Source organism: Columba livia, chromosome 3 (genome assembly GCF_036013475.1).
Source record: "Columba livia isolate bColLiv1 breed racing homer chromosome 3, bColLiv1.pat.W.v2, whole genome shotgun sequence".
Lineage (NCBI taxonomy): Eukaryota > Metazoa > Chordata > Aves > Columbiformes > Columbidae > Columba > Columba livia.
In genome coordinates, this window is record NC_088604.1 from 109,159,407 (window position 1) to 109,186,942 (window position 27,536).

The following is a 27,536-nucleotide window of genomic DNA, read 5'->3' on the forward strand; positions in this document are numbered from 1 at the left end:
GCGGCCTCCTCGCCCAGCCCGTCCAGGTCCTCCAACGTAATCCGCGCCATCGCCCGCTCCGCCGCGCACCCGGAAGCGAGCGGGCGGGCAGCGCACCGCCCCCCGAGCGACGACAACGCCGCCGTCACCAGGCCGCGCCCCTCGCGCGCCAGCGTGCGCGCTGCCGAGGTGCGGCGCGCGTGCTGCCCTTTTTCTCCCGACAGGGGGCGCCCGCGCCCCCCTCCGCCCACGTCCCGATATCACGGGCTGAGCCGGGGGCGCTTCTACGGCTGGTTTTATTTAATAAAATAAAGTACAGCGATCAACCACCGCGGTGAACCCGCGCACGGCCGTCCCCGCTCCCCACAGCCGAGGCGTGCGACCGGGCAGGGCTGCGTGCGGCCTGGGGCGCTCCTGCCACCGCCCCGCCCGGGGCCGCCTCCCTCCCCCGGGACTGCCATTGCTACCGAGCTCAGCGTGTGCGACTGGGGCCGAGCGTGCCGCCACCGAAGCCGCCGGCCCCGGGTGCGCAGCAGAGGAGCATGCGTGCAGGCTGCGGTTCCCAAACTAGCTAGGGGCTGACAGGGGCCCGGGGCGGGCGGGCAGCCGGTGGCACAAGAGCCGGTGATAGAGAAACCCGAGCAGTGGAGGGGGGGCGGTGGCGGGTGCTGCCCGGGGCAGCGCGAAGCTGTGGTGCGGCAGCAGGGGAGGGGCCCGGTGCAGGGGGCACCTGCAGGCAGGTCAGTTGGAGGAGAGCAGGGAGCTGTGGGAGGACAGGTCCATGCTGCTGGCGCTGAGGCCTCTGCTCTCTGCACGGAGACCTTGGGTGCCCTGGAAAGCACATAGCTCATGAGGACCAGTACCTGCAACCCACCTGCCAAAGCTTCCAGCCCACCTCCTGTACCCCTTGCCCTGCACCATCAGGACTCCGCCAGTGCTGTGATATGCCACCTCTGCCCCCCACTCCTATTCTCCAGCTGGAGGGTTTCATAAAATGGCCCAAGGTAGAAGGGACCTACACCAGAATCATTGAGTCCAACTCCGGTCCCTGCATAGGACAACCCCACAGTTCGCACCATGTGTCTGAGCACATTGTCCAGTCTCTTCTTGAACACTGTCAGTGCTAGGACCGTGACGGCACCCTGGGGAGCCTGGTCCAGTGTGCTCCAACATCCTCTGGGTGAAGAACCTTTTCCTAATGTCCAGCCTACACATTCCCTGGCACATCTTCCTGCCATTCCTTCAGGTTCTGTTGCAAGTTGCCAGAGAGCTCAGTGCCTGCCCCTCCTCCCCTTGTGAGGAAGCTGTAGACCACGATGAGGTGTCCCCTCAGTCTCCTCCAGGCTGAACAAACCAAGTGACTTTAGCCAGCTTCCCCTCTAAACCCTCCACCAACTTCATAGCCCTCTTCTTGACACCCTCCAGTAGCTTTATATCTTCTTTATCCTGTGGCTCCTAAAACCGCACACAGTGCTCTAGGTAAGCCCGCATCAGTGCGGAGCAGAACAATCACCTCCCTCGCCCGGCTGGCAATGCTGTGCTTGATGCACCTCAGGACACGATTGGTCCTCTAACTGCAGTGGCCCTTTAACCTTCAGTTTTGAAGCCATGATCTCAGAAGAAGGGCTGTGCAGCTGCCCAGGGGGTGCAGTGGTAGCACCAGCTCAGACCACCTCTTGAGAAGGCAGAGTAGCTCCAGCCCCACACAGCAGAAGAGCACCTCTGCATGGATTAACACCTCCAATGGGGTCCCAGACACTGCACATGCGGCCTACTGTGCCCTTCACTGCCTGTACCACTGGCCATGGCCCCTCCAGCCAGCTGTGACTACACAGTCCCCACCCCAGCACCCATTCCTGTACCAGACCTACCCATCTGGTGCTTACCTCAAATGAAGCATCGCTAGACTTGTGCAGATAATTTAATGATGCAGCTCGTTTCATGCTACAAGAAAGCAGAGGAGAACAAGTGTGATCTTGTACCTGGCCAGACCTCAACAGCCCCCATCCACCCTGCACCCAGCCTGGCCCCCACAGCCCTGATCCCTACCTGGTGTTCCTGGGCTCCAGGGGACCATTGCCCTGCAGCTTCTTGACCAACATCTCACTGCTCCTCCGTATGACATCCCGGATTTTCCCCAGGGAGCTGCTGCGCTGGAGGGTGCCACTACCATCCTGGACACAGAGACACAAGCCAGGGCGATGGCTGAGCGGCACCGACTAAGCTCTGGTATGCTGCAGATGAGTGGCCAGGACCAGACTTGGCTCCAAACACCCACTTGCACTGAGGATTTTGCCCTGGCCCAGAGCAAGCTTACTGCTCACTACATGGCTCCCCATCACCCCAGTCCATGGGACATGACCATGGAGTTGGGGACCCCCACCAGCATAGCCTGGTACATCCTGACTGAACCTCTCTGCTGCCTGGTGCAAGCCCAACAACCAAGCCCTGATGGGAGCCCCAAGCTTGGGGGTGCTTCTGTCAGGCCAGGACATACTGCTGAGACATTCATTTCAAGAACTCCCTCCTCATTTGCTGCTGTCTGGAGACGGTCCTTCCCTTTCCTCACCATGTCATTGCTTTTTCTCCTCTCATCCTGATGCACATCCTAGTCCTGCATGCCAGGCCTACAGGCTCACCCATATCAGACAAGACCAGTCCACATGCACACACAGCCTTGTCCCATCTCTAATGCCCTCAAGATAATTATCTCTGAGCCTGCTGAGCAACTCAGGCAGCTCCATCTCAGATGCATTCATGTGGCTGCACCAACATAGTGTTACCAAGCAGGCACTACTCACCTTAGCCCCCAAATAGTGTCCACCCCCATTAGCTGCCCAAGGTGGCACAGCCTTAAATCTTGTTCCCCACCCCACTTCCTCCCACATGCCCCCAAAAGTCCCCAGTGCTCAGAAAAGCACTCTCAGCCCTTGACAGGCTCTAGCTCATCTCCCGTGTTCAGCTCCACATGCATGCAAGGCTCAAGCTGCCAGCATCACACTAGCTCATGCCACCGTGCCATCATAGGACTGATCTCCCTCCTGTGGCCAGACATGCTTTTTACACAAGGTTGTGGCACCACTGCTGACGTGGAGTTACTTTTGCCCCGATGGCCTGATAACAGTAGTCCTCCCTGCTTCTCATCCCAATGGCCCCTGGTACACCAGAGCAGAAGAAACAGAAATAAAGGAACCTCAAAAGCCATTTGCTTCTTATGAGCACATGTGGGAGCCCCTTTGTACCACTCCAACTGAACAAAATGCTCTGTGGCCCAGGCTGGCAGCAGCGATTTCCCCAGGACTGTCCATGCACCTCTGCAGAGTCTCTCCCTTAGGCCTGTCACCCCCTTCTGCTGACCCCTCTGGGTTGCCACCCTGGGGAAGGCTTTTCCAACACCCCCACCCAAGTTCCCAAAGCTGATCCAGTCCTGGACTGCTCTTCAACAGCTGAACAGGACTTTTTCTATCAGTAAACCTTTCTCATCCTTTCTTGGGTAAGCCAAGTGCATTGCACTTCATTCACTTTCTCATCAGGATGAACGGTTTCCAAACCGGAAGCCATGTGCTGTTGCTGCAAGGTACCCATTCACCAGAAATGCAGAAAGCACCACAAGTATTAGCAAAGCAAACAGTTCAACTCCTGTACCAGGCATCCTGGGCAGGTTTTGGAGGAGCTGGCCATCAGTATGTGGCAATAGCAAAGACAAGGATGGTGGGGGGGGTGTCTTTTGCTTTGCACTAGACTTGCACTGGGTCACCACCCTCCCTGCAGGGTACTACCATGTCAGGCACTGCTCCTTTTGCCAGGGCGAGCAAGCCCTGGAGAAGAGAACACAGCTGGGTTAAGGGAGCAGGACCATGGTATAAGGGCAGCAGGATCCAGCCAGGAAAGACCCTCTGGGGTCAGGGCTGCAGGATGAAGCCACAATTATGAAGCTGCAGTGGTGCAGACTGACTGCAGACCAACACCAGAACCTAATGGTGCTGTATGCTGGGTTAAAAATAGCCTCCTTTCTCTCTCCACCCTCTTTTCTGCAGGATTATTTTAAACCCAGAACATTTAGGGGCTTGATTTACCAACGCTCACACCAGGATGAGAGCACTCAAAAGAAAAAAGCAGCTCTACCACTGAGCTGATCTCCACTGTGTGCTCCCACCCTGCCTGCTGCATAGAGGCAGAGGACTTGGGCAGGATTTGGCAGCACGTGGAGCTCAGCACTGGGGGACACAATGGGGTATTTCTCTGGCTAATGGAAACATCTGTTAGGAAAGGCACGAGCTTGGAGGCCCCAGGGCAGCCCTGCCACACATGGCTACAGAGCCGAGGTTACTAGCAAACCTGGTTTGGAGGCTAGGGAAAGGCACAGCAGAGCTGGGTCACTCATCTCCAATGCTCAAACTAGGAGAGGTGCCCTGGGGGCAGCGTATCTCCCTGCATGCACACACAGACACCAAGCACCCACACACCTGCTCCAGCAGCATTTGCACCCACCACCCCAGGGCTGACCAATGCTGGCCTAAAGAGCATGGAAAGAAGCACAGGGCAGCAGTTCAGATCTGTCTACCTTTAATCAGAGGTACGGTTGTTACAGCACCAGGTCCAGGACATGGCAAAGCACAGGGGCAGGCAGCACTGAGGTTCAAATGCACCCTGCACTGGAGGCTCACCACTCTCCAGAAGCATGGAGCAGCAGTGGGAAACAAAGGCAGGGAAGGCACAGCCTTAGAGCACTCAGCCCTAGACTCCACACCCCATGGTCCTGAGGACAAACCTCCTTTCAGTAAGCACAGACTCTCAGAGGAGCAGCATGCATGTGCCCCAAGGCCTCTGCACCACCACGAGAAAGCCAGGCCCAGACAGACACAGGCACATTTAGCATCACAACCTGCCAGATGACTAGCATGAGAGACACTATCTAGCTAAATAAATAAGGGGGAAGCCCTGCACTGGTCTCTAGCCTCTATACTGCTAGCTGCAAACTCCCCAGCTTTCTTGCCATATCAGGGGGCCAGGCAGGGTTCGCTTCCTATAGGAGGTGGCATGAAGGTGCACACCCAAGGGTGTGAGGCTTAAGGCAGTGGCGGTCTGGCCCTGGGAAAACATCCACTTTCCCCATAGTGACCAACAGCACCAGAACCTGTGCAGGTCTGGAGTCCCATCAGAGGCACTGAGCCGCCACACACATACCCAGGGTCAGCACTGTCGTCTTAGCAGTCACATGCTTACAGATTTCCCACCCACTTGGCCAGGGACAGCCAGACAGTGAGTCACAGCTCCACACCTGGCAAGCCAGGTCCTGTGTTCAAGAACTGGTCTCCTCTATGAGCAACCTGACTACTTCTCCTCTTGTGGAAACCTCCCTCTAGCACTCCCACTTCCCCACATGCTCAGAGCTTCCCAAGCCCTAGCCTTGCCTTTTCTTTTCCTTTTTCTTCTCTCTTTCTTTGTACCTCCTTTTTCTCCCAACCACTCTGCTCCAAACTAGCCTGTTCCCTATCTCAGCCACTTCCAATGGCCTGGCCCCTTGCAAAAGAGTTCTGCTTTCCTCTGCCTCCACGGAACAAACAGCTTCACCCCTGCCTCTTCCCCCTCCCAGCAGCCACACCTGAGGACCCTGGAGCAACGGGGAGCTGATTCACCCCTTAATGCCATCAGGTGAGGAATCTGGCTACAGTATCAGGTCAGAAGGCTACAACACCCAAACACACTTGTCCTGACAGGTCCCTGTTCCATGCATGGCCCTTGGCTGCCAACCCCCACCACATCCTAGATGTACAGTAGCTATGGGTCACCCTACATTCCTGTACCCCTGCAGAAAGACCCACACACTACCCATTGGTTCCAGATCTCAGTAGAGAGAAGGGTGGCAAGACGGGGACTGCCCTGTGCTGCAGGGAGTGCGCAGCTTGTCAGTGGCCTGCACAGGTTTGCTACAGGGCACTAATATCAGCTAAGTCTACAGGGAAGAAAGCAACTGGAGGCATGACAGCCCTGCAAAGACCAGGCCTCTTTGTCCCAAAAGAACTCCCCATCTTCATGCCTCCATCCTGGCCCCTGCAGAGATGGAGGGCAAAAAGCTAGGAGGGTTGAGGATGTCTAGTGATGGTGGAGTCAGCACACTTGGAGTGAAGACAATCCCCCGCAGGCCTGGTCTCCAGGGATGTGCAAGGGCAGGCTGGGGGTGGGGACACACACAAGGGGATGGTGACCCCTCGCCCTGGCCTGGGGGAGTGGGCAGCTCCTTGCAGATTCTTCCTGCTCTTGCTTGGCCAGGGGACTGGTGCTGGGCCACGTGGCCAGGGACTCCTCTGCAGGCGTCGCTGTGCCCTTGCGCGCTGGGAGAGTTGGGGGACTGGCGTGGAGTTCTTGCCGAGGAAGGAGGGATGGTGTGGAGGAAAAGTCGGAAGATACAACACAAACATCCAGGTGATTGCGGTGGAGGGGAAAGAGGGAGTCTCGGGAGGCATTTAAGCCTAGTGCACAGAGAGGAGAAAGACACAATTTACAAGGCTGTGAGGTTGTAGGTCACCCAGAGAGCAGGTAAGAGATGGCAGCAGAGCCTGCTCCGAGGGCAGCACATCCAAGGTCTTTAGACCAGCACAAGGAACAACTGGTCGTGACAGATAGGAGCAGCAGGAGCTCCACCAGCCTTCTATTTGGGGGAGTTCCAGTGCAGGGCTGCTGGCTAGGGAGAGGAGGCTGGCTATGCATGCAGCAGGCTGGAAAAGGCACCCAGCACCAAGTGGCAGCAGCCATGTCCTCAGGGTGCTGGGCTAGCCCACAAACCTCCCATATGCAGCTGGCTGGGCCAGAGAAGCCCTGCCAGGCCCCCTGTGGAAGGGTCATATGAGCAGGGACTGTTCCCCTTGGCTGGGTCAGGCTGGCATTACCTGCTTGCCTTGGGATGATCAGCTTGGAGACCATCAAGAATGTCTCCCAGACCATGACCAGTGCAAAGTGATCATCCAACACTGACCACAGCCAGGAGGAACTGCAGAGAGACACCAGCTAGGACAAGGACCAGTTGATCCTAATCTGAACCTGTCACCCTCCCTCTGTGTTTGTCTGGCTCCTCTACTAACTGGGAGTGCAAGGGCCCATGGCTGGTGGCTTTCCAGGGCCCAGACTCTCTTTGTTCCTGATGCCAAGAGCTGGGACAGAGAACAGCTCTGCATCTGGCAGAGCTGCCCAGTCCCCTCAATGCTCTTCTCCCCAGGTCCCCTCCAACCACTTCCTGGGTACAATCCACAATCAAGAGAGCCAGCAGGCTTCAGGCCTGGGTGTTGAGGGGCTGTCATGGCAATAGGGAAGAGGAAGGGAGGGAGCTCATGCAGGTGGGGAGGGAGCTGAGCCAGGTGAGGAACGGTTAGTGACAGCAGATATGAGGGGAGAGCGAAGGACTCTGTGTGCTCAGTGTGTCACCTGTGTCAGGCTGCAATAACCTCTGGGTAACCAGCTACACTACGCTTTAAACTAAAGTTTGCAGAAGGAATAATAAGCATGAACAACTCTAGCAGCCCTCGATGCAAGCATCCACCAGCACCATGCTCACCTCACTTGCCACCTCTTCTCCATCCTTCTCCTTGCAGAAGACAAAAGGCACCTGCCTCAAACCTGGACTGCTACCTTCCTCCATACTCAGCACTAGTGATCAAAGTGCCCTTCAGTCTCAAAGCAAGCCTACACAGGCTCAGGTCACCCTGTCTGTGCTTCAGCTAACATGAGCCTCTTTTGCCACCACTTGTCAGCCTGGCCTGGTATTCCAGAGGTCTGCCTTTCACCACCTCTGCTTGGCCAGAACCCATGGAGGGCATGAGAGGAAGAGAGCAAAGATGCTGGCTGCAGACTATTCCCATGCCCTGCAGTCACTCAGGCACATATACACACACACACAACCCTCCCAGGCTCAGCATTGCCTGTGGTGAAACTGCAGGACAGACAGTCAAGTTGCTCACAGGGGCTGTGTGGGCCTGAGATGGAGCCAATGCTCTCAGCCAGAGCCTCAAGAGGGGAACAGCAGGGAGAGATGTTAATAAGGTTGCAAGGCTAAGATTAAGGGCAGACTAGGCCCAGCTCATGCTGTGCACTGCCAAGGCCTGGCAGTCCCCTGGAAGCAGGTGCTCTTAGTTGGGGATATCTGGCCTGTACACCAGAAACCAGGCCCAGGCACATACCTTTATGGGCTGGCTGGCTCATGCCAAGAAAGAGAGGAAGGAAGTTTGCAGGGAACAAATGGAGGCAGAAAAGGATGCCACGACAGGTCATGCAGGGACAGCCCTGAGCCAGGCTGTCCCTTCCCTCTGGGAGCCATCTGAGGCCATTCTTGATGGTGTCTTGTACTTACCCCACTCCATTCCACGCCCATACTCACTTCCTCGCTACCGTCTGTGGCATTCTCGTACTTGACACCGCTCCCCAGGCTCTGACGTCGCTCTGTGCCATCACCCTCCTTCAGGATCTCTACCACCTTCGTCTGGTTGATCGGGTCAATGCCCTGCAATTAAGAGGGGATAAGGAAGCACCATGTTTTGCCCTTCTGTGTTCTTTCCCTCTAGCAATCTGCTGTGCCATCACTGTGTTTGGCCATTGGCCCATCCCATCCAAAACTCTTCAGCACAAGAAGGATGGAGCAAAATGCCATCCTGCACTTAGCAGTCCCTGGTTGGGTTCCCAGCTCAGCAAACCCTTGATCAGGCCAATGAACCACCCTAGTGGACAAGGGCTTGCCACTCCAAAGCTGACAGCTTGCTTTCTTCACATTTTGGTGCGTGACAGTTCCTGCTATCTTTCAGTTTTTGTGATAGGTACTTACAGCTCCTGCTTTATTATGTGAGGATTGATAAGAGTTTAGGTGAAAGGTACTCTAAGAAACCCCTACTGTGTTCACTGGACAAAAAAAATAGTGGGAAGAAAACATCCCACATACACACACTGACATCTCCTCCGTCCATGTGCACAGGCACATCCTCACACACGTACACATGTGTGTACCCCTGCACAAATGCAACCCAAACCACCAAGGTGCTCTGGTGTCATGGGTACGTAAACCAGGGACATCAGAGTATGCAAAGCCCAGGAGAGACCCTCACCACACCCCAAGCCAACTGCTGTGCCATGACCTGCCACCCCAAGCCCCACAATGCCCCCTCCACCAGAGAAGGTCCCTCTAGGGTTACCTGCCGACGAGAGCGAACTGCACACTCCTCCAAGGTTTCAGCAGCCTCTAGCTTGCCCTGGCGTCGATAGAGCGCACCTAGGTTCCTCAGAGTGGTGTTCACAGTAGGGCTGTAGTAATAGATGGAAGTTGAGCAGGAGCCCCAGGGCCATCCCTTCCAGAGCCCACAGCAGCCCACCTCTTACCTGCTAACCTTACAGGCCTTGTACCAGCCACCATACTCAGCATATGGAGCACTGTCTCTGTGCTTGCTCTATAGGGTGAAGAGAGATGAGAGCTGTTAGCTCCACGCCTACTGCCATCCTCTGGCCTGTGCTCTCCCACTGGGTACCAGGGTGAGGCTCGAGGCTGCACTCCCACACCAGCCCAGCCTTTGCAAATACAATGTACAACTGATGAAGCCCAGCATGTTCTTGGAAGAAAAGCTGAAAGCCCATTTGCTGCAACAGATCTGGGCTGTGAGTACAAGTGATATCCCAACCCCAGCAAGACCATAATGCCTTCTCCTTGCCCCTTCCATGGTACCAAAGGCAGTGAAAGGACAACACAGCCCATTTTCATGGTGCTGTGGAGAACATGACACACCCCCAGCATGCAAAAGGCAGATAAAAAAAAATAACCAAACTACCAACAGAAACCCCATTAAGCATGGACACTAACCCTCTCAACCATGGCTAGCAAAGGAATCAGCCAGCCACATCCAAGCCTTCTACCTGCAAGGTCAGACCTGCCCCACAGCAGCTTACCACAACTAGCTGTCTCCTCTCCATGCCCTGCCTCTGCACCCCAAAGCTGCCTGGCTGGCCCTGCCACAGCCAGGAACAAAAAGGCCGCTGGACAGAGCAACAGGAGAGGGAACAGAGCTTGATGCTCAAGAAGAAAGACCAGAGCCAGGACAACGCCCTTTGCAGGGCCAGCATTGCCCTGGGTCAGTGGGAACCACAGCACCAGCATGCAGGAATCACCACTGCTGCAGAAGCAGGGCTGCTTGTCCACACATTGTGCACCCTGGTGCACAGCGAGCACTTGGGGGTGTGCCATGGCCCTGGTTCTGCACCCACAGGGCACATGGGCTGGGCAGGAACCACCTAGCTCAGCCCTGAACCCAACAGGGCTGCTCTCACCAAGCTGGTACAGACAGCCATTGCTCCACAGCAGGAGTTTCCCTCTGGCAGGGACTCTAGCCCCAAAGAAACTGTTCTCACAGGGACTATGTTTCTTGCTCAGTCCCACAACACTTCTCAGATCTTTACCCCACGTGCTAGAGCCTCCCTGAGCCATAGGCACATGTGGGTTTCCTTGCAGCAGAGCCTGCAAAGCCTGGGCATGGCCCAAGGACTCAAAGAACCTCTGAAGTTTGCAAAGAGACAGCCCTAAGAGGGTGGCTGAAGTTGAGGGAAAAGGTGTCAAATCCCTTGGGGCAGAAAGAGCCTCATAGGCCAGGGTTGTCATCTGCACCCAAGGCTTTGCTGCTGGCACAAGCTGGCCTCCCCCTGCTGCCACTGAGAGCAGAGGGAAAGAGGGGCAAGGGAAAAAAAACAAAAAAAAACACAGAAGCAAAGCTCTGAAAGAGGGGTTTGATGCTTTGAGATGTGGAAACAACACAAAGCAGAGCATAGCAGCCCCAGCCCCTAGGCCAGCAGTGTGAGCAGGTGTGTGGTTACCACTGCCTAGCCAGGAAGGTCATGTCAACCATGCCATGCCATGGGACAGGAGCCCCATGAGTAGGGAAAGAGGATCAGCCCTTGCCCCAGGCTGTAAACCAAATCTCACTCCAATTGTAGGTCCTTGAGCCTGTTCTCTTGCCCTGTAGCAAAGCTTGCATTACCTGGAGCATAGCTCCACACCACAAGTATCTAGTTTTGACCTTTTAATTCTCCAAAGATACCATCAGAAGTGTTTCAATCTTAAAGGGGGCAAGAGGAGCCCAGTCACTACTCCAACCTTGATTTCTCCTGCCACAGGATGGTGCCACAGCAAGTGTAACTTCTTTGCAGCACAGCCTTCATAGGGCAGCAACCAGTGCAGTGCAAGATGGAGCTCTGCCCTGCCTTGGACTGGGGAACACACAGAGTTGTTAGAATCACAGAATCGTGGAATGTCCGGAGTTGGAAGGGACCCACAAGGATCATAGAGTCCAACTCCTGTCTTTGCATGTGACAACTCCAGAATTCACACCATGTGTCTGAGGGTGTTGTCCAACTGCTTATTGAATACTGACAGGCTTTGTGCCATGACTACATCCCTGGGGAGCCCATTCCAGTGCTCTCCCTCCGGACGAAGAGCCTTTTTCCTAATATCTAACCTTAACCTCACCTGGCACGTCTTCCTGCCATTCTCTCGGGTTCTGTCACTGGTTGCCAGAGAAGAGATCAGTGCCTCCCCCTCCTCCTCGCCTTGTGAGGACACTGCACACTGCAATGAAGTCTCTCAGTCTCCTCCAACCTGCTCCTAGGGCTCACAGGATAGGACTGACAAGTCACTAAGACAAGCCTGCAGTCTGAGCCCATGTGGGATGGGGCATGCACCAAGGGCAAAGAAAAAGAAAAGAGCGTCTGTTCCCACTGCAGCTAGGCGATTGAAGCAGAGCCCTTCATTCTGCTGCTTCACTCATCTGCCAAAAATCCAGGCGAGGTCTTAGGCTTGGGAAAAGCCAAGAAAGGACTGTTGCATTTATCAGCTGAGCACAGAGTAGGACCTGGGCAACAGAAGCAAGTTTCTTTGCCTCTCAGCCTAGTCCGAGGCAAGCACAACCCATGCCTATCCTCTTTGAGAGGCCAGCTATAACACAGAACAGCTAGGGCCCACACTGTGCAGAGACCTTTATCAGGAGGTTTGGCTCCATTTCCTAAGCAAGGTGGTTTCTTCTTGACCTCCACTTTTCCCCATGCAGCCTTAGGGCTGCTTCAGAAGCAGGCTGTCCTCTGGGTAATAGCAGCTCTTTGGAATGGCATGCCAACACCCTGCAGCACAACCCTCTGCCATCTTCCATTTTCCATCATTTGTGTGCCCTGGAGGGATTGCTGAACCAAAGAGAGGGGGCACATGGCCACAGCTGAGGGGCTGAACAAATGCCTGCCCCAGGAAAAGCATCAAGCTGATGGGCCTTCCCCCAGGTTGCCCCAAGGAGCAGCCATTCTCTCTCCCTACTCTCCAGACCCCTCCCTGGCCTTCATCAGTGGCCATGGCAGTTCTTCATACTGTGGGAAAGAAGGTCTGGCCATGGTCAGAGAGGATCAAAACCTCTGGATCTCCTTCCCCTCCCAAGGCTCTTGCTGCTATCAACAGGCAGCACCACCAGGTCATACTCACCTTGCTCATCTCCTCTCTCTCCTCTGCATGCATCCAGATTGGCTTGTGTTCATCTGTTTGGGGAAGAACACAAGACAGCTCTGCTGACCACCTCACCCTGTTGCTCTGCCACTTCCACTGGGGCTCTGTCTCCTGCACAGTCCAGCACTCTGTCTCCAGAGCCAGCAGTTCACCAGAGGGAAGTGACACAGCTTCCAGATCCCCCTGGTCCCAAGCCCCACGAAAGGCAACTAGGGAGGAAGGGAGGAGTTTTCCCATGGGGGAATATCTGTGCTAGGTGTACAGGAGAAACTTCAGCCTATGCCTGGGAATGATTGTGCCACTCGCCATTACCCATTTTAGCTACAACAACTCCCAATCCAGTAAAGACAGAGCCAGAGCTCTCCAAGACCCCTTCTGAGACAAGAGACAAAGCAGCATAACACACTAGAATGGCAGTGTCTCAGGGGCTGCCCAAAGCATGGGCCCTGCAAGGCCTCCCGCCCCTCTGCCAGGGGGATACCAGAACCAGCCAAGCCTAGGCTGAGAGCCAGGAGACCAAACTGCTCACCCTTCCCCACACCCAACAGCTTCTGCTGTACAAACCATCCACAGAGCCAAACTCCTTCACGTGAGCACGGGTCAGGATCTCCTTATACAGCACCTCTGCATCTTTGTATTTCCCTTGCTTCAGGTAACAAGAGGCCTGCAATCAAGAAAACAGCTCCAGTGCCACTGGGCAACACAGATTAACTTCACCCCCCTCTTGCAGCTCTCTCTCTGCTTCTTCAAGCACCAGGCTATGCTACCCTTTCCCACGGCACCACTCCCCATCCCTACATGGCCCTTCCCCAGGGTCTCACCAGGTTGTTCTTGGTCTTGGCCACATTGGGGTCATCAGGACCCAGGCAGCTCTCATATATCTCCAGGGCCCGGCAGTAATAGTACTCCACCTCGTCATACTTGCCCTGGTTCTGGCACAGCAGGGCTAGATTGTTCAGCTGCTTGGCCACATCAGGGTGGTCTTTCCCTAGGACCTGGGTAAATAAAGGAAGCCACAAAAAGTCAGCACTTAAAGACTGCATTCTCTCCAGGACATGCCTGTGTCAGATAGAAACCAAGGACTAGGGAGGTAAAGAAGAGAAATCCCAGCTTTCACCTCCTGGCAGGCCTTTCCAAGGCTGTAAACACTGGAGAGATGGAAACATACTGGCAGAATTAGCAGCCAAAGAGATTAGGTAGGTCCTGCATCTCCCAGGTGCAGTGAGATAGTCGGGTAACCTCTCCCCTTAGGGAGACCTGGAAGGAAGGAGTACATGGCAGACCAGTACCTTCTCACGGATCTCCAGGGCTCGCTTACACAGTGGCTCTGCTTCTTTGTACTTCCCTCTCTTGCCATAGAGAACTGCCAGATTGTTCAAAGTTGCTGCCACCTGCAGAGACATAAGTTTGTCCATGAAACAAAGCAGAATCCAGTGGGACAAAACAAGGGGTGCAAGCAGCAGTAACAGCAACTGTCCCATTTCCTTCACCCCTTCAGTACAGCTGCTTCTGAAGAGGAAGAGGTCCAGAGCCAGAAGGCAACCCTGCCTCCATCGCAGGATCCAGGAGAAGTCAACTCTTGACAGGCCATACTGAACAAGGCAGCAGAAAAAACTGAGGTAGTAAAATGGAGCTCCATACCATGTGAACAGCAACCCTCACATCACAGAGCACACTGCTGTGCTTGGTAGTCCCGCTGTAGACATGCCATAAGGGTGCCACTGCTGCCCCAGTGGCATCCTCAGGTCAAGGGAAGTGACTGAAAGAGGAAGGAGACACTCACTGCTGGATGGTCTTTGCCCAGAGTCTTCTCACGGATGGAGAGAGCATCATTCAAGAGGTGCGCTGCCTCTTTGTATTTATTCTGATCCCTGCAGTGCAAAGCCAACAAGTTATTCAGGATTTGGGCACCATAGCCCCTGGAAAGTAGAACTGTGAACAACAGCTCTCATTCCACACAGATCCAGCTCCCACAGCCCTTTCATTCTCCATTCCCTCCTACCTTAGGAAGTCCCTAGTTATATCAGGGAGTTTGGTGGTCCAAATACCTCATCTGTGCCAAAACCTTTTTGAAAGGCAAACCACTAGAAGCTGGGGGAGCTCCCTGTTACCAGAATGTGCTGTCCTGGTAAACGGGAAAGGCAGAAAGCTCTCCTGGCTCAGTCCTGCCCTCACTACCATGCTCACCTGTATACTAGTGCCAAGATGTTGAGCATGGTGGCCACATCAGGGTGATCATGGCCCGATGTCTTCTCCAGGTCCTCCAGTGCCTGCTTGCAGAGTGGCACAGCCACCTCATAACGTCCCTGTGAGGCGTACTGGATAACAAGGTTGTGGAGGGTGCGCAAGCGTGCGGGAATCTCATAGCCTCCCTGCTGGGCAGCTGCCACTGCACTGCTGTGCTGGTGGGGCACTGCAGGCACAGAGTAATAAACAGGAGGCAGAGTTGGCACATCAGGCTTGAAAAGAGCTAGCAACTATGCATGAGTAAACACTTACATCCAGGACCATGCTCCTCCTCCTCATTTGGGAACAGATCATCCAGAGAGTCCTTGGTGGAGTCACCTTCCTTCTCCTCCTGAGAGGACAGGAATCACAACACTGTTGGTTCTCAGAGCAGGCAGCAGCAGCCCAGGCTGAATCAGCTGCCAACCCACCAAGACCTTCAACTTCCCTTGTTGTCTCTCCCACCATCTTCCCCCACACCCAACAAAACTAATAAAGCCAAATTCCCACAGCATGGCCCAGCATGCTACTCCACGTTCTCCCAGAGACCCTGCCTGCCTCATGCCAGCTCCCTTTAGTTACAGGCATTGCTGCGCTGGGAAGGGGCAAAATCCAGGGCAACGCTATCAAACCTAAGCAATCCTGCTGGTCCAACTTCCTCCACCCCCAAAAGTGGCCACTTCACAGGACAAGGGCATACCGAAGGTGAGACATCCTCATCATACTTCTTCAGCTGGTTCATGAACTCAAGGTGTTTCTTTTCTTCCTCCAGCTGAGCCACAGTTTGTTCACTGCGCTGCAGCTTCTGCTGGGTGTTGGCAAGCTCATCGCGCAGCCACTGGTTCTCCTGGCACAGTCTCCGCACCTGAGCACGCAGCTTCTGCTTCTCCGATTCCACAGCATTCAGATGGTTGGACAACGCCATCATCACCTTGTCAAGAGTCCCAGTCAGTAACCACCACAACGCTTAGGGCCAACCCTCATGATCATGCTGGCCTTCTATACCCAGCCCCTTGCTGCCCCTGCAGCTTATGGGGAAAGGCCACATGCCCACTGCCTTCCCCTGTCAGTAACACCTAGGAGGGCACCCATCACTCTCACCTGAGCTTCTCCAAGTCCCAGTTCAATCATCTCCACTGACTTGCGGAGCAGGTTGGATTTTTCATGCACAAGATTGGCTTCCTCATCTTTCTTCAGACACTTGATAGTCTCCAGCAAGCTGTGCAGGATCGAGTTGTGTTCATTCTTGAGTGCCTCCAGCCCTTGCATCACCAGCTTGGTGTTGGAAATTATCTCTTCTTGGCTCAGCTTGTCCAGTTTTTCCTCCCTTGGGTACACCATGGTGGACATAGTCCTACTCCTTCAGCCCTACACAGAGACAAAACCTGAGCACCTCAGTGCTGTTTCAGAGAGACACAACCAGACATAAGTGTCACAGACTCCTAGCAGTCAGAGACAGTGTTCAACTGATTGTCTCCATTCCCCTTCATCTTCCCCTTTCCCTTTGACAGCAGGCAGCTGTAGGGGCACACGTCTTTGCTTTTGTGGCAGTGAGTGCTGGCAACCAGTACAGGCAGCACACACGGGCAGAAGGCAAAAAGGCTAGAATCAGTGCTGACCTCCAACACCTCCACACTTCCAGCAGAAAGGAAAACTTATTTAGGTTCCATCTAAGAGCAGAGATTTGTCATTGGCAGCTGTGGTTGCAGCATGCACAACTCCTACTCACGGACCACTGATGCAAGGAGGCTGTCAGAGCTCAACACCGCTTCCAAAGGCAGAAGAAAGGTAACAGAATGTGGAGGGATGCCAGCTCAAAGCTTTCTGCTTCCTCAGTGAAAAAAATCTCCTGGAAGAGCATCTTTCAGACAGATAGACATCAGGGGCCTCATTGGGCCAAACAAAATATTTCCTGACCAGAAGAATACACCCTGAGGACCCCAGCCCTGGCACAGAACAGTCATTGTGGCAACAAAGGACATAACATCACCAGCATGAACAGAATCAGCCTGTGTGGGAAAGCTTAAATATACCAACTGCTACAGTCACACCACTGTAACCCCTGTGTGAGTGTCAGCTTGAAACAGTAACAGCTTTTCCAGATTCAGTCACCCTGCTGCCAGCCAAAGGACTCACCATGATGGTAGAAGGATTCTGGACTCCTCCAGTGTCCCGTTTGCACCACATATACAGCAGGGGAGTACCAAACTACTGCCTTTGCACACATACGCAAAGGGCTACAACCCACAATGTTAGCATGGATGCAAGACCCTTGCACAGAAAACCCAGGAGCTAGGAAAACACAGCAGGCCAGAGGATCAGAGACATAAGCAGGCAAGATCTCTTTCTGCAGGTCAACAGTACCCTGGCTACTCCATGACTCATTCGCCTAACTGTCAGCCTCCCCACCAAGTTGCCCCCCTGCCAGCCTCTTCAGATGACTCAGCAATGGCAGGAAAGCCACCATCGGTCACTCCAAGGCTATCCTCCTGCAGGGCTGCAGACAGCCAGCTGTGCTGCCCAGAACAGGCAGCACCCCGAGCTGGCAGGAGGCACAGCAGCCTGAGTGCCCAGGGTGCTGCTGCCAGGAGGCTGACAAAAGGCTACAGGAGAACATGGGGAAAAAGCTGCCAACAGACTTGCCTTTGTCCTCCTGCAGGACCCACCTCTGCATGGTTTGAGCTCTTGGTTTGGCAGCAGTCTTATGGTTGTTTTACCAAGTGAGCAGAAGTGCTGCCCCAGGTACAGGAACAGAGGGAGTAGAGCTCCTCTTCTTGGCAGGGCCCCTTTCCTCCCCAGCTGTGCACTCCACGCACAGGGCCTGAGGACAATCCCTCAGCTCAGCTACCACTATCTCTGCCTGGCAGTGGGCCCCAAGCAATACAGAGGTCTGGTTTCTTCCTCACTGCAGCACTGAAAGTGAAGATGGTGAACAGTGCTGGCACAGTTGCTGTAAATACACACATCTCATCATACCCACACATTTCCTCCTCTTTAGCCTCACTCTTCCAGAAGTTCCTGTAGTTGTTTTACAGGCCCTGAGCTCTCCTCTCAGTTCCTCTGGTTTCTCTTTCAGTGTGATGCAGCAAGGAAGGGCAGCAAACTCTTGACATACAGCAGAGACCTTACTGAACCTCAGCAGGGCAGAAACACTTCTTGTCTCTCAATGACTGGGTTCCTATTTGTGCCTTTGAGCAAGAGCCAAGTTCTCCCCATCTTACCCAGAATTGCAATGCTAACTTCACATTCATTTCATGATCCAGCATCAGGACCAACCCTGAGCCATATTTCACTGCATCCTTCACTTCTGGGTATCTGCCATGCTCCACAGGCAATTACCCTGTGCATTTTACTCTGAAAAGTCTCATCTGGACTGTGACATTTCCCAGTTTGCTTTAGAGTAGACCATATGGTAAGAGTGGCATGGAAAAAAAAGCCTCATTAAGATCAAGATGGAGGGCACAGACTACTGTTTCGAAGACAAGAAAGGTCTGTTGAGAGGTGGCTGCCATTCATATCCTGTCTTCCAAACTGATGCTCCAGAAACTGGCAGCTAAGTGTTCTGGTCCATAATTCCCCTGGTTATTCTTTTTCACACCTTTGTATCGCATCATGGGGAATGATTGAGTGCTAAAGCAACAAGTGAAGCCCTGCCTAAGGGAGACATGTGTGGGTAAGCACAATTCAGGAAGAGATGTGCAATGATTCCAAAGTCCAGAGGAAGAGGCTGGCAGCCCAAAGGACCCTAGTGCTGCCACACCTGGCAAAGCACTGTTGTCCTGCTCTGAAACAGGTCCAGACAGCCCCCCACGAAGGCTCAAGAGGCACTTACCTGCTTCCACAGAAGCCAAGGTAACAACTGCTAAGGGGTGCAACAGCCCCATCACTGGTTTCAGCTCATAAGGAAACACAGAAACAAGGAAATTGTGCAGTGAGAGTCCTCTGGAGCATGGGCAACACTTGGAACACAGGGAGATCGCCAGGAACAGCCTCATACCCAGCATACAACAAATCTAGAGCTCTGCCTTAAGGCTCATACACATGTGTAGCACAAGTACCCACCGGGAAATGCTGACAGTTTTCATGGAAGCATTATTTATGTCCATACAGAGCTTTTGCTGCCACAGTTTAAAAGTACAATACAAATGCATTGGAAAGAGGAACATGTTACAAATCATGTTAAAAAGCCACCAGAGCTCACACCTTGCTAGATAACAATCAGACAAGACCCAGATCCATAGAAAATCAGGCTCATTAATTCCAACGTGCACAGAACTACTCCTCAACTGAGAAATCACTAGCTGTGTGTCAAACCACCAGTGTCTCTACTACAGGTACATCCTGTCTTTCTTCAGCCCTTCCAACAGAAAAAGCTTCAAGCATTTCGCAGTCCCCACGATCAACTGGTTTTTCAGAACTGTAAAGACCTCAGACTGTCTGAAAAGACACAATAATGAAAATGTTCTGACCCACAGCACATCAGGCTCATCCTACCCTGCAACTACATCCTCAGATGCTCAAGATATACAGTCTCCTCTCAAGAGTTGTGCAAACACCTCTAAACAACCCTGATCTTTCTTCCATAGGATGACATCCCTGTAGCACAGCTCTGCTAGGTACCAACATGCTTCTGGTGTTCAAGGGTAGACATGGGATTGTCCAGGCTGGACACAGTGTGTAAAACCTGAGAACAGCACACGGGCTATTTACTTCCAAGTACCAACAAGAAAACAAAGAGAAGACTACAGAGAAGTCACTTAAATGCTGCCACTTCTTGCCCAGCAAAGAACAACAAACACTGGTGGAAGCCAGCTTATCATCCCGCCTAAGTGACAGTTCTTCCCTACGGAACATTGTTTCTAGCTCTCCACAGTGCTGACAGGTCTACACTCAGTGCCTAGCCCTCCAGAGAGCATCATAGAATGTCCTGCATTGGAATGGACCCACAAGGATCAACAGGTCCAATTCCCATCCCTGCATAGGACAACCTCACAGTTCACACCATGTGTCTGAGGGCGTTGTCCAAACGTTTCTTCAATATTGTCAGGCTTGGGGTCATGACCACCTTCCTGGGGAGCCTGTTTCAGTGCTCCACCACCATCTGCGTGAAGAACCTTTTCCTAATATCCAAGGGGGAAATATGGCAACCAACACCAAGGTCAGGCAGGCTGAGGCTGCAGTATGAACACTCATGCTACTCCTGCACCTTCAGTAAAGGGCACTGGGTGTCCTTTATCCAGGCAGAAAATGCACTCAATGGTTCCTGCAGAGGGGAAGACAGCACCTTTTTGCTTTCAGCAGGAAAAGGTTCAGACTGGAATAGGAAGAAAGCATGCTTTTCAAACTAGTTCCTTGGGAGCTGGAGTGCCCAGCTCCTAGCTTATCCTGCTGCATTCCTCATAGCTTCGCAGGTGTCACAGCTCAGGTCTCCATCAGCACATTTCTGCTCTAGTTGGCACATCTTCCCTATTTACAGCGAGCTGCTAGAATAGTCTGGCTTCCCAGTAACATACATCTCCCGTCCCCGGCTCCCATTTGGACGAGTGCTGCAGGAAGGCAGGGAAGGAACATGCGTGCACGGAGCTTTGTGGCAGTCACAGGGATCAGGTGGGAATCCAACAGCCACTCACAGGCAGGAACCTTCTCCTGTATTCAAGTGCTTAACTGGGAAATCACTGTGCATCAGCAATTTCAGCAGCCCACTTTTCTGTCTCTGAAAACTGCTCCCACATGCAAGAGTTTCAAGAAGAAAGAGCTGGAAGCTTCACTGCTTATATCTTAAACTCACAGCAGCTGCCACAACAATAACAAGGACGCCAGACAAAATAGGTCCAAGTGAATCTTAAAGCTTAGATTATTATGCCAAATGCTAGAAGACTACAGAGAGCAAAAAAGAATAAGCACCAGGGAAATCAGGAGTCAACTACAATAGGACAGAGACCTCAGGTCTACACATGCCTCAACAAATTCAGTTCACTTCACTGTCTCCCTGCATGTCCCTGGACCAAATATATGTGAGACACAGGGTACCGTCACAACTTGCACAAGCGATGCTGTCAAGACAATAACTGCAGCTTCCTTCAAACTGCAGATGGCTTGTCAGCACTTTTTGCATAGAAGCCGGCACAGATTTTTAGCAGCAAACTCTTCTGCAGAAGATGATCGAAGGATGTAGTAGTTGCAGAAAAACAGCTGGGTTCTGGAAAAAAGCTTTCTGGAAAAGAGTGAGTCTGATGCATAGCAAGAACGAGTGACCACACTTGGGAGACAGACAGCAATGGTTGCATTGAGAAATGGAAATACAGGGCTTAATGTCTTATTTTCACGATACTAATCCCAGTCTCATGCTGTGAGGCATGCTTTTGCTTCCTGAAGAAACAGCAAGGTTATGTATTTGGGAAGCAAAGCAACTTGATAAAAGTATGGAGACTGTTTTTGTTGGTTTTGTTTTTGTGGGTTTTGTTGTTGTTTGTTTGTTTGTTTGCTTTCCCTTCCTTTGGACCTCTGCCAGCTCATTACTGTTAAACAACAGAATAAAGGGTCTCTAGAAAGACTGAAGACTGGTTGATCTCCAATGAAGCTAGAAGTGACATGGCCAATATACAGCTGAGTCTCCAGTCTTAAGGGATACTGCAATAAAACCTCAACCTAGTACCTTGGCAACTGAAAAATAAAATAAAATCAGTAAAAAGTAATCAGAGTGCAAAGGTTGCAGTCACTGCAGAGGCTGTGTCATAAGCACAAATTTTCTCCTTATTTTGTGATACCATAGTGTCAGAAAGCAGAGACTGTAGGTTATAGCCAGCCACACAGAGGAGGCTTCCGCTGCACAGCCAGGACGTTCGCACACTGCCATGGCACTACCAGAACAGCCACTGTGCCCAGGGTTACCACCTCAGGCCACCTGCAACAGAACCATGGAAAAGGGACAAACTGGTGCTGCTGACCTGCATATCCAACAGTCAGCATTTCCAGGGCTGCTCCAATATGGGTAAAATGAAAGATAACCAGCTCTGTACGGTGCCCGAGAACTTCACAGCCAAGAGCAGTTGCATGCACACTTGTTAAGGCTTTAGAAACAAAAGCAAGAGAAGGATGTTTTGCAAATGAATGGACAGATGGGTGTGCAGTCAGCTGCAGGGTAACATCAAGAACTGCAACATGAATAAGGGCCAGAAATCAGAGGACAAATGCTGGACTCCTAAAAGTAAGAACTGGTAGAATAATTGCAGTATACAGCTCCATCCTGGGATACATGCCTGCTGAGGTTCATGTGAGGCACAGAGCAGGAACAGTGCTCTGCAATGCTTGCTACTGCTGTCAGAAATGCTTGGTACCATCTAATGTTCCCTTACACAAAGAGGACACACAAAGAGGAGATGTCAGGAGTCAGCACCCTGGGAGTACTCTGAGCTGCAATCCCAAAGCTAAAAGATGTCACTCAAACTCCTACATGCATCAGGTCCTCTGCCACCATCTGTCTCTGGCTCATGAGATTCTCCACCCTACTGCCAAAAAGGGGGCATCGAAAGCCCCATCTTCTGCCCAAAGTTCTTTCCCAATCCCAGCCTCCAGCCTGGACCTTTCTAGAACTGCAGACAGTCTAGAAAGTCAAAACAAGTTGTGCTGCAACTTCCTCCCTAATAAAAGAGTCTGGCTGTTGTATCACTTGGAAGGGATGCTTAGAGGTCTCTTAGAGGTCTCTGGTCTATCCCATTACTCAAAGCAGGTATCTGATCAGGTATCTGTGTCTAGTCAAGGGTTGAGTATCTCCTAATGTGGAGATCCCATGAGCTCTTCAGAACCCTGTCCCATGGCTTAACCATCCCCATGTGGGAGGAAAAAAAACCCAACTAACCAAACAATCCTCATCTGAATTCTTTACATTTGCCGTTGCTGAACACCACATCAGGACAAAGGGACCAGGCACCACAGCACTAGAAGCTGAGGAAGGGAATGCATCACATGCTTCCTTTTGGCAGGGTTCCATGGGGATATGGTCCACCTGCCCCAGAGCACAAAAGGCAATACAGTCCACCTCCAGCAGTTAAGCAGGGAGTAGAGACAAGGAGCCATCTCACCAACATTCTCCCATGTCCAAAAAGCAGGACTCTCCTTAGCACTCAGGCACCCGCTTGCATGGTTTTAAAGCCAATTTCCAAGCCCAGAAAGGCTTCACTCAACCAGCTTCCCTAAGCTTCAGAGTCATGTATAACCCAGGACAAGTTGATGTGCTGTTGGAAACATCCCAGCCCTCCCCAGCTCCTGGAGAGGGATCAAGACCAGGATTACTTCTTTCGGCAGCAGCTGACACACGCTAGATCTAGCTGAGTGTGAAGCTCCAGATACTGGAAGGCCCATGTTGTGCAAGTGTGTGCTAACCAGCAGGCTGCAAGAGCCCCAGGAGCTTTTAACTGGGACTAAGGAACTAGACTTGCAGCCCAAGTGGAAGGTCTCTCCTGCAAGGAGACAGGAGGCTTCCTCCCTTCCTGCTCTTTCCCTTCAGCACTAAACACTTCTCTGTCCCAAAAGCTTCAGCCCCCCACTACCTAAAATCTCTAACAGAAAACACACTGTAGCATAACCTTCCCGAAACCTAGGGCTTTACAGGGACTTGGCCACGGTGACTCAGGTTCACATTGCTCCTGAAAGGACTTGGGAGCTTCCCATCCCACTCCTGCCTTCTAGCCCACAGATGGAAACAGCTACTAGGGTTTGTTCTGATCAACCAGAGCAAGCAATTCATGCATTACCAAAGCACGATCCAATTTCAATAAGCATATGTGCTCTGAAGAAGACAGTGGAGATGGTCTGGTTGGCTTTGTATCTGATCATTCATTCCTTTCGAGACCAGAAAATATATTACTCCATCAAAGAATACAGACACTGGAGGCAAGAAACATTTAAAAAAACAACCAACCAACAAAAAAAAACACAACCAAAAATCCCACAAAACTGCATTAACATGTGCCATTAGCAGAAAGCCGTCTTGCTTCTTACGGCAGTTGATGCTGTTTACAACCCCAGCTGGCCAGGGAAACATGCACCTTTCAGCAAGCCATTTGAACAGGAATAGCAGTCATCACCAGCCCCACCAGCTAGCACCTCTAGATGAGTTGATAAGACCTTGTTTTTAAACTCTTGCTCACGTCTGCAGCAGCTCACCAAATCCATTTTGCATCTGCTGTGCCTGGGACTACAGTGAAACACCATTAAAACCTGTTTCCAGGCTAGCAGAGACAAGAGCTAAGCAGCTGGAACAAAGCCAGGACAAGCATCTCTTCCTAGCTTCAGAATCTGATTGGGAGTCTCACTCTATAAAAGACAGAGTGAGAGCCATTACCTTGCCCTGACAGCATGAAGCAATATTAAAGCGGGCAGAATAATTCCCAGGAGCCAGCGCCTCTGCAGACATCTGTCTAATGTGAGGGCTATGTACTACATGTGCCTCAGGAGCACAGGAGATGGCTAGGATGGAGCTGGGACCAGCAAGTGCTCTGGACACATGGCATAGCCCAAAGGCACCACACTCCCTCCACGCTGTACCTGGGCAGCTGCAGAGACCAGCTGACTACAGGCTGCAAGACTGAGCTTTTATTTCCAGAAACAAACACGTCTTGTAAATTGTAACAAAGCAGCCAAATTCACAGGGACAAAGCTCTACCTGCATAATAAGCAAAGGATCTGTTTTATCTCTGGCACTTCCAACCAGCTGGAGTTCTTTGAGAAGCTAAACAGCTCCTTCCTAGCAAATCAAGCTTTTATCCAGCAGCTCTGCCAAGACCAAAAATCTTGCCAGGTGTCCTTTGTGCCCTAAGAGCTATTTTGGTATTTAGGGTTAATGTTGTTCTTCCTACCTGGACATTCCTCCAAAACAGCAGATGAAATAACACAGCCTTCCTTTTCTTTCTGCCAATTACAGCAAAGCTCAGCCATGTTTATTTAACCTGTGTCTGAGCTGGCCAGATCTTTGACCAGCTGTGTGCTGAACACCACCCTCCTTCCCCTCAAGCAGGCGGGGGAGGGGGAAGGTGTTTCGCACATCTCCAAAGTGGCACTGGAGACCGGAGACCAACAGGAGAACCTGGCATGGAGCCACAAGGGAGTGCCAGATGCCAGCTATGCAAGGCACAGAGAAGCCAGTGGCTGCTGGTAACATGCTGCTGCCTCCTGTCATTGTGCAAATTTCTCCTGGCTGCCTGGCCAGAGCACTGTGCTGCAACACCATCCCCTAGACACCTCCCCCCAGCCGCAATCTCGAACTCCCAGTTTACCAGCAATCGCCCCTCAACCTCCCTGCCTTCGGTAGCGTGCACCTTCACTTCAGAACAGCTTAGCAACAATTTAATCATGGGAGGAAGGTTTAGGAGGAAACAAGGCTCTGAAAGTTTGAGAGCCATTGCTGTATGCTAGGAGCTGCCTCCATCATCATTTCTCCATCTTTGTCTGGCAGCAGGAGGCACGCCCGCTGCATATCCTTGGGATGAGCAAGCCAAAGAAATCCCTTCATCCTTCCTCAGTACCACCACAGAGAAATTATCTGCCCACCTAGCTAACTCCAAGCTTCCCAAGGAGAAAAGTTTTAATCAGCTCTGCCTGAAATTGCACTCCAAATCAGTCCTTTGTTACAGGACAGCTATGCACCCTGCTTGGCTCAGTCACTGCACGAGAATCCTTCCCCACCCTGCACCGCAGAGGAGTGGTACCTGGCTGCCTACAGTGGCTCATCCAGCACTGGCACTCCCGGAAGCCCCAGCACCAGGAAGAAGCACAGTCCACGGCAATGCAGGGCTCCCACAGCGTCTGCCGCGCTGCCCTCTGGTTCCAGCAGCAGCGCAGGCACCAGGCGCTCGGCAGCCAACCACACTGCAGCAGGGGGAGGGGAGAAGATGCAGCCAGGCTCCAGAAACAGGACAGTTGGACGCTCTCCAGGGAGTGCAGAAAGCGCCATGCACACCAAGCCCAAAGCTCCCTTCTCAGGGACCCACAGGAGCACCAAGGAGCAGAGCTGAGCCCCCACAATGCCACTGCTCACTGCCCAATCTCTACCACCAGGCTCAGACAGCCACAGTAATCTCCCTACACCCAGCTAGATCTACTCTGTCCTATACTCGATCTTGCCACAAAAGGTTTTACATCCCATTTGGTACTGCTCTCACCTGTGTCCCCACTGCTGATGCCATTCTAGGCCCTAAAAGCCAAGCAAGTGGAGCTGCAGGGAACCCTCCAGCTGTGCAATGGCTACAGCCGTGCCTGCAGAAGTGACCAGATGGACAACAAGATCACTGGGAGTCCCACTATATCAGCACCACACAGTGCAGACCTGGACCAGGCTCTTCCTGGAAGCCTTCATTCAGCCTCTATGTGCTTTATGCAGAGGACAAATGCCACAGCACCAGCATCCAACATAGCCAGTGGGTTGTTGCTATGACCATCCCATCCATGGTAAGATGTAACCTTCACAATGCTCTCTACAATATTTCATGAGCCTCTGGAGACACACAGTCCTCAGCTACCTACACCTGCACAAGACAGTGCTTCATCAGGATTCCTGTCCCCTCCTCACAGGTTTCCTTAGAGCTAGAAGGGCTTCAGGTATTCTAGGAAGCCCAGCCATGTTGGCACACAGGCTCTCTCTTGCCTCATTTTACAACATACACTTCTTCACTACAGCATCTTAGTGTTCTCCTTTCCCTAGTTCAGGAGGACAAACGTGGCTACAGCACTGGTACGCACAACTACAGCAGTTTAAAAAAATCATGTAAGTTACACAGCAGGAGGACAAACATATTATTTATCTTACACTGAAATCTATTCCTGGCAGTGAAGACACGGCCTAATTATAGAGCAGTGAATCCCGCAGTGTGTGTGCACAGCACCCTGGAAACAGCTACGGCTGGGACACTCGGGCTGTGTCACAAGCACCCGGCTCCCTCGGGGGCTCCAGGCCTCCACCAGCCGCCCTTGCGCGCCGCGCAGGAGCACAGGCGGCTGGGAGCACCGGGGACCGGTGCTGCCTCAGGAGGGCGGGGGCCGGCAGGGCCCCCCGTACGAGTTGCTCACCCTGCAGCCGGAGCGGGCTGGGTCGGGCCGCCCGCGGGCACACCTCGCTGGCTCCAAAGTCCGCAGAAGCAGCGCGTCTTATCGCCGCCCTCGCCGGCGCTGGGGTACGACGACCCCGGGCCTGGCGCTGCCCCCCGCCCCCGTTTCCCCGGCGGGCAGGGCGCGCTACCGCTCCCGAGCCACGACGGTCACGGACCCAACCCCGTGACACGGGTTCCCCCGTGGGGCCCTCAGCCCGCTCCCGCTGCCCGCGGCTGGGCTCTGTCCCCGGCCGCCCCGGGGAGGCCGCGCAGCGCCAGCCGGTGCCGCCCGGGCCCCACGTCCCCTCCCTCCGCCATCTGCTGTTGTGTTGTTCCCACCACCGAGTGGGGGCTGCTCGGACCCGTCTCGAGGCGGGCGGTCACCCTCCCCACGGGCCCCGGTCGGTCGGTCGGGGAGCCGGCAGGCCCCCGAGACAAGGAGACCAACCGTGCGGTCTGCCCGCGGCAGCCAGGGGAACGACCGAACTACAGGCGCCACAACCCCACCCGGTGCCCCCGCCCGTTCAACCTGCCTGGCGCTGGGTCCCGACGGCCAGCGCAGCGCAGCCGCTGTCCTGGTTGCAGTCGCACTCCCTATGCGGCGCTGCGGGCAGGGCGGGGCGGGGCGGGAAACGAGCCCGGCACCACCCACCCCCTCAGCGGCACAGCCCCTTTAAATCCAACATGGCCGCCGGCCCGGTCCCGCCGGCTGCCGCGCGCCACCTGCTGGCAGCGGTCCC

At 53.3% G+C, this 27,536-nt stretch overlaps 1 protein-coding gene across 10 annotated transcripts; it reads right to left on the reverse strand.

The window, feature by feature from the left end:
- Positions 1-257: 257 nt before the first annotated feature.
- Positions 258-27,514, reverse strand: KLC4 (kinesin light chain 4). Of its 10 annotated transcripts, none has more exons than XM_065058978.1 (16): positions 27,330-27,514; positions 15,815-16,081; positions 15,414-15,644; positions 14,987-15,065; positions 14,675-14,900; positions 14,271-14,358; positions 13,777-13,878; positions 13,309-13,482; positions 13,052-13,151; positions 12,467-12,519; positions 9,340-9,407; positions 9,156-9,264; positions 8,351-8,473; positions 2,029-2,153; positions 1,866-1,923; positions 258-810 (listed from the first exon to the last, which is right to left on the reverse strand). In XM_065058978.1, the coding sequence occupies exons 2-16, from the start codon at positions 16,061-16,063 to the stop codon at positions 721-723; spliced, it is 1,875 nt and encodes a 624-aa protein (XP_064915050.1). In that variant the 5' UTR covers positions 16,064-16,081; positions 27,330-27,514; the 3' UTR covers positions 258-720. The 10 variants fall into 10 exon arrangements, with proteins under 10 accessions (XP_064915050.1, XP_064915047.1, XP_064915048.1 ...); XM_065058975.1 differs by having other exon boundaries at positions 8,324-8,473; XM_065058976.1 differs by having other exon boundaries at positions 8,324-8,473; positions 27,326-27,469.
- Positions 27,515-27,536: the final 22 nt, after the last annotated feature.

What these genes read in the sequence shown, in the direction of transcription:
- KLC4 (XM_065058975.1), bottom strand. Translation starts at nt 16,063, where the DNA reads ATGTCCACCATGGTGTACCCAAGGGAGGAAAAACTGGACAAGCTGAGC. An exon ending in CCAAGACCAAGAACAACCTG is followed by an intron (nt 13,152 to 13,308) that starts GTGAGACCCTGG and finishes TCTTGATTGCAG; the next exon opens with GCCTCTTGTTACCTGAAGCA. An exon ending in GGAGTTTGGCTCTGTGGATG is followed by an intron (nt 12,520 to 13,051) that starts GTTTGTACAGCA and finishes TTCCCCAAACAG; the next exon opens with ATGAACACAAGCCAATCTGG.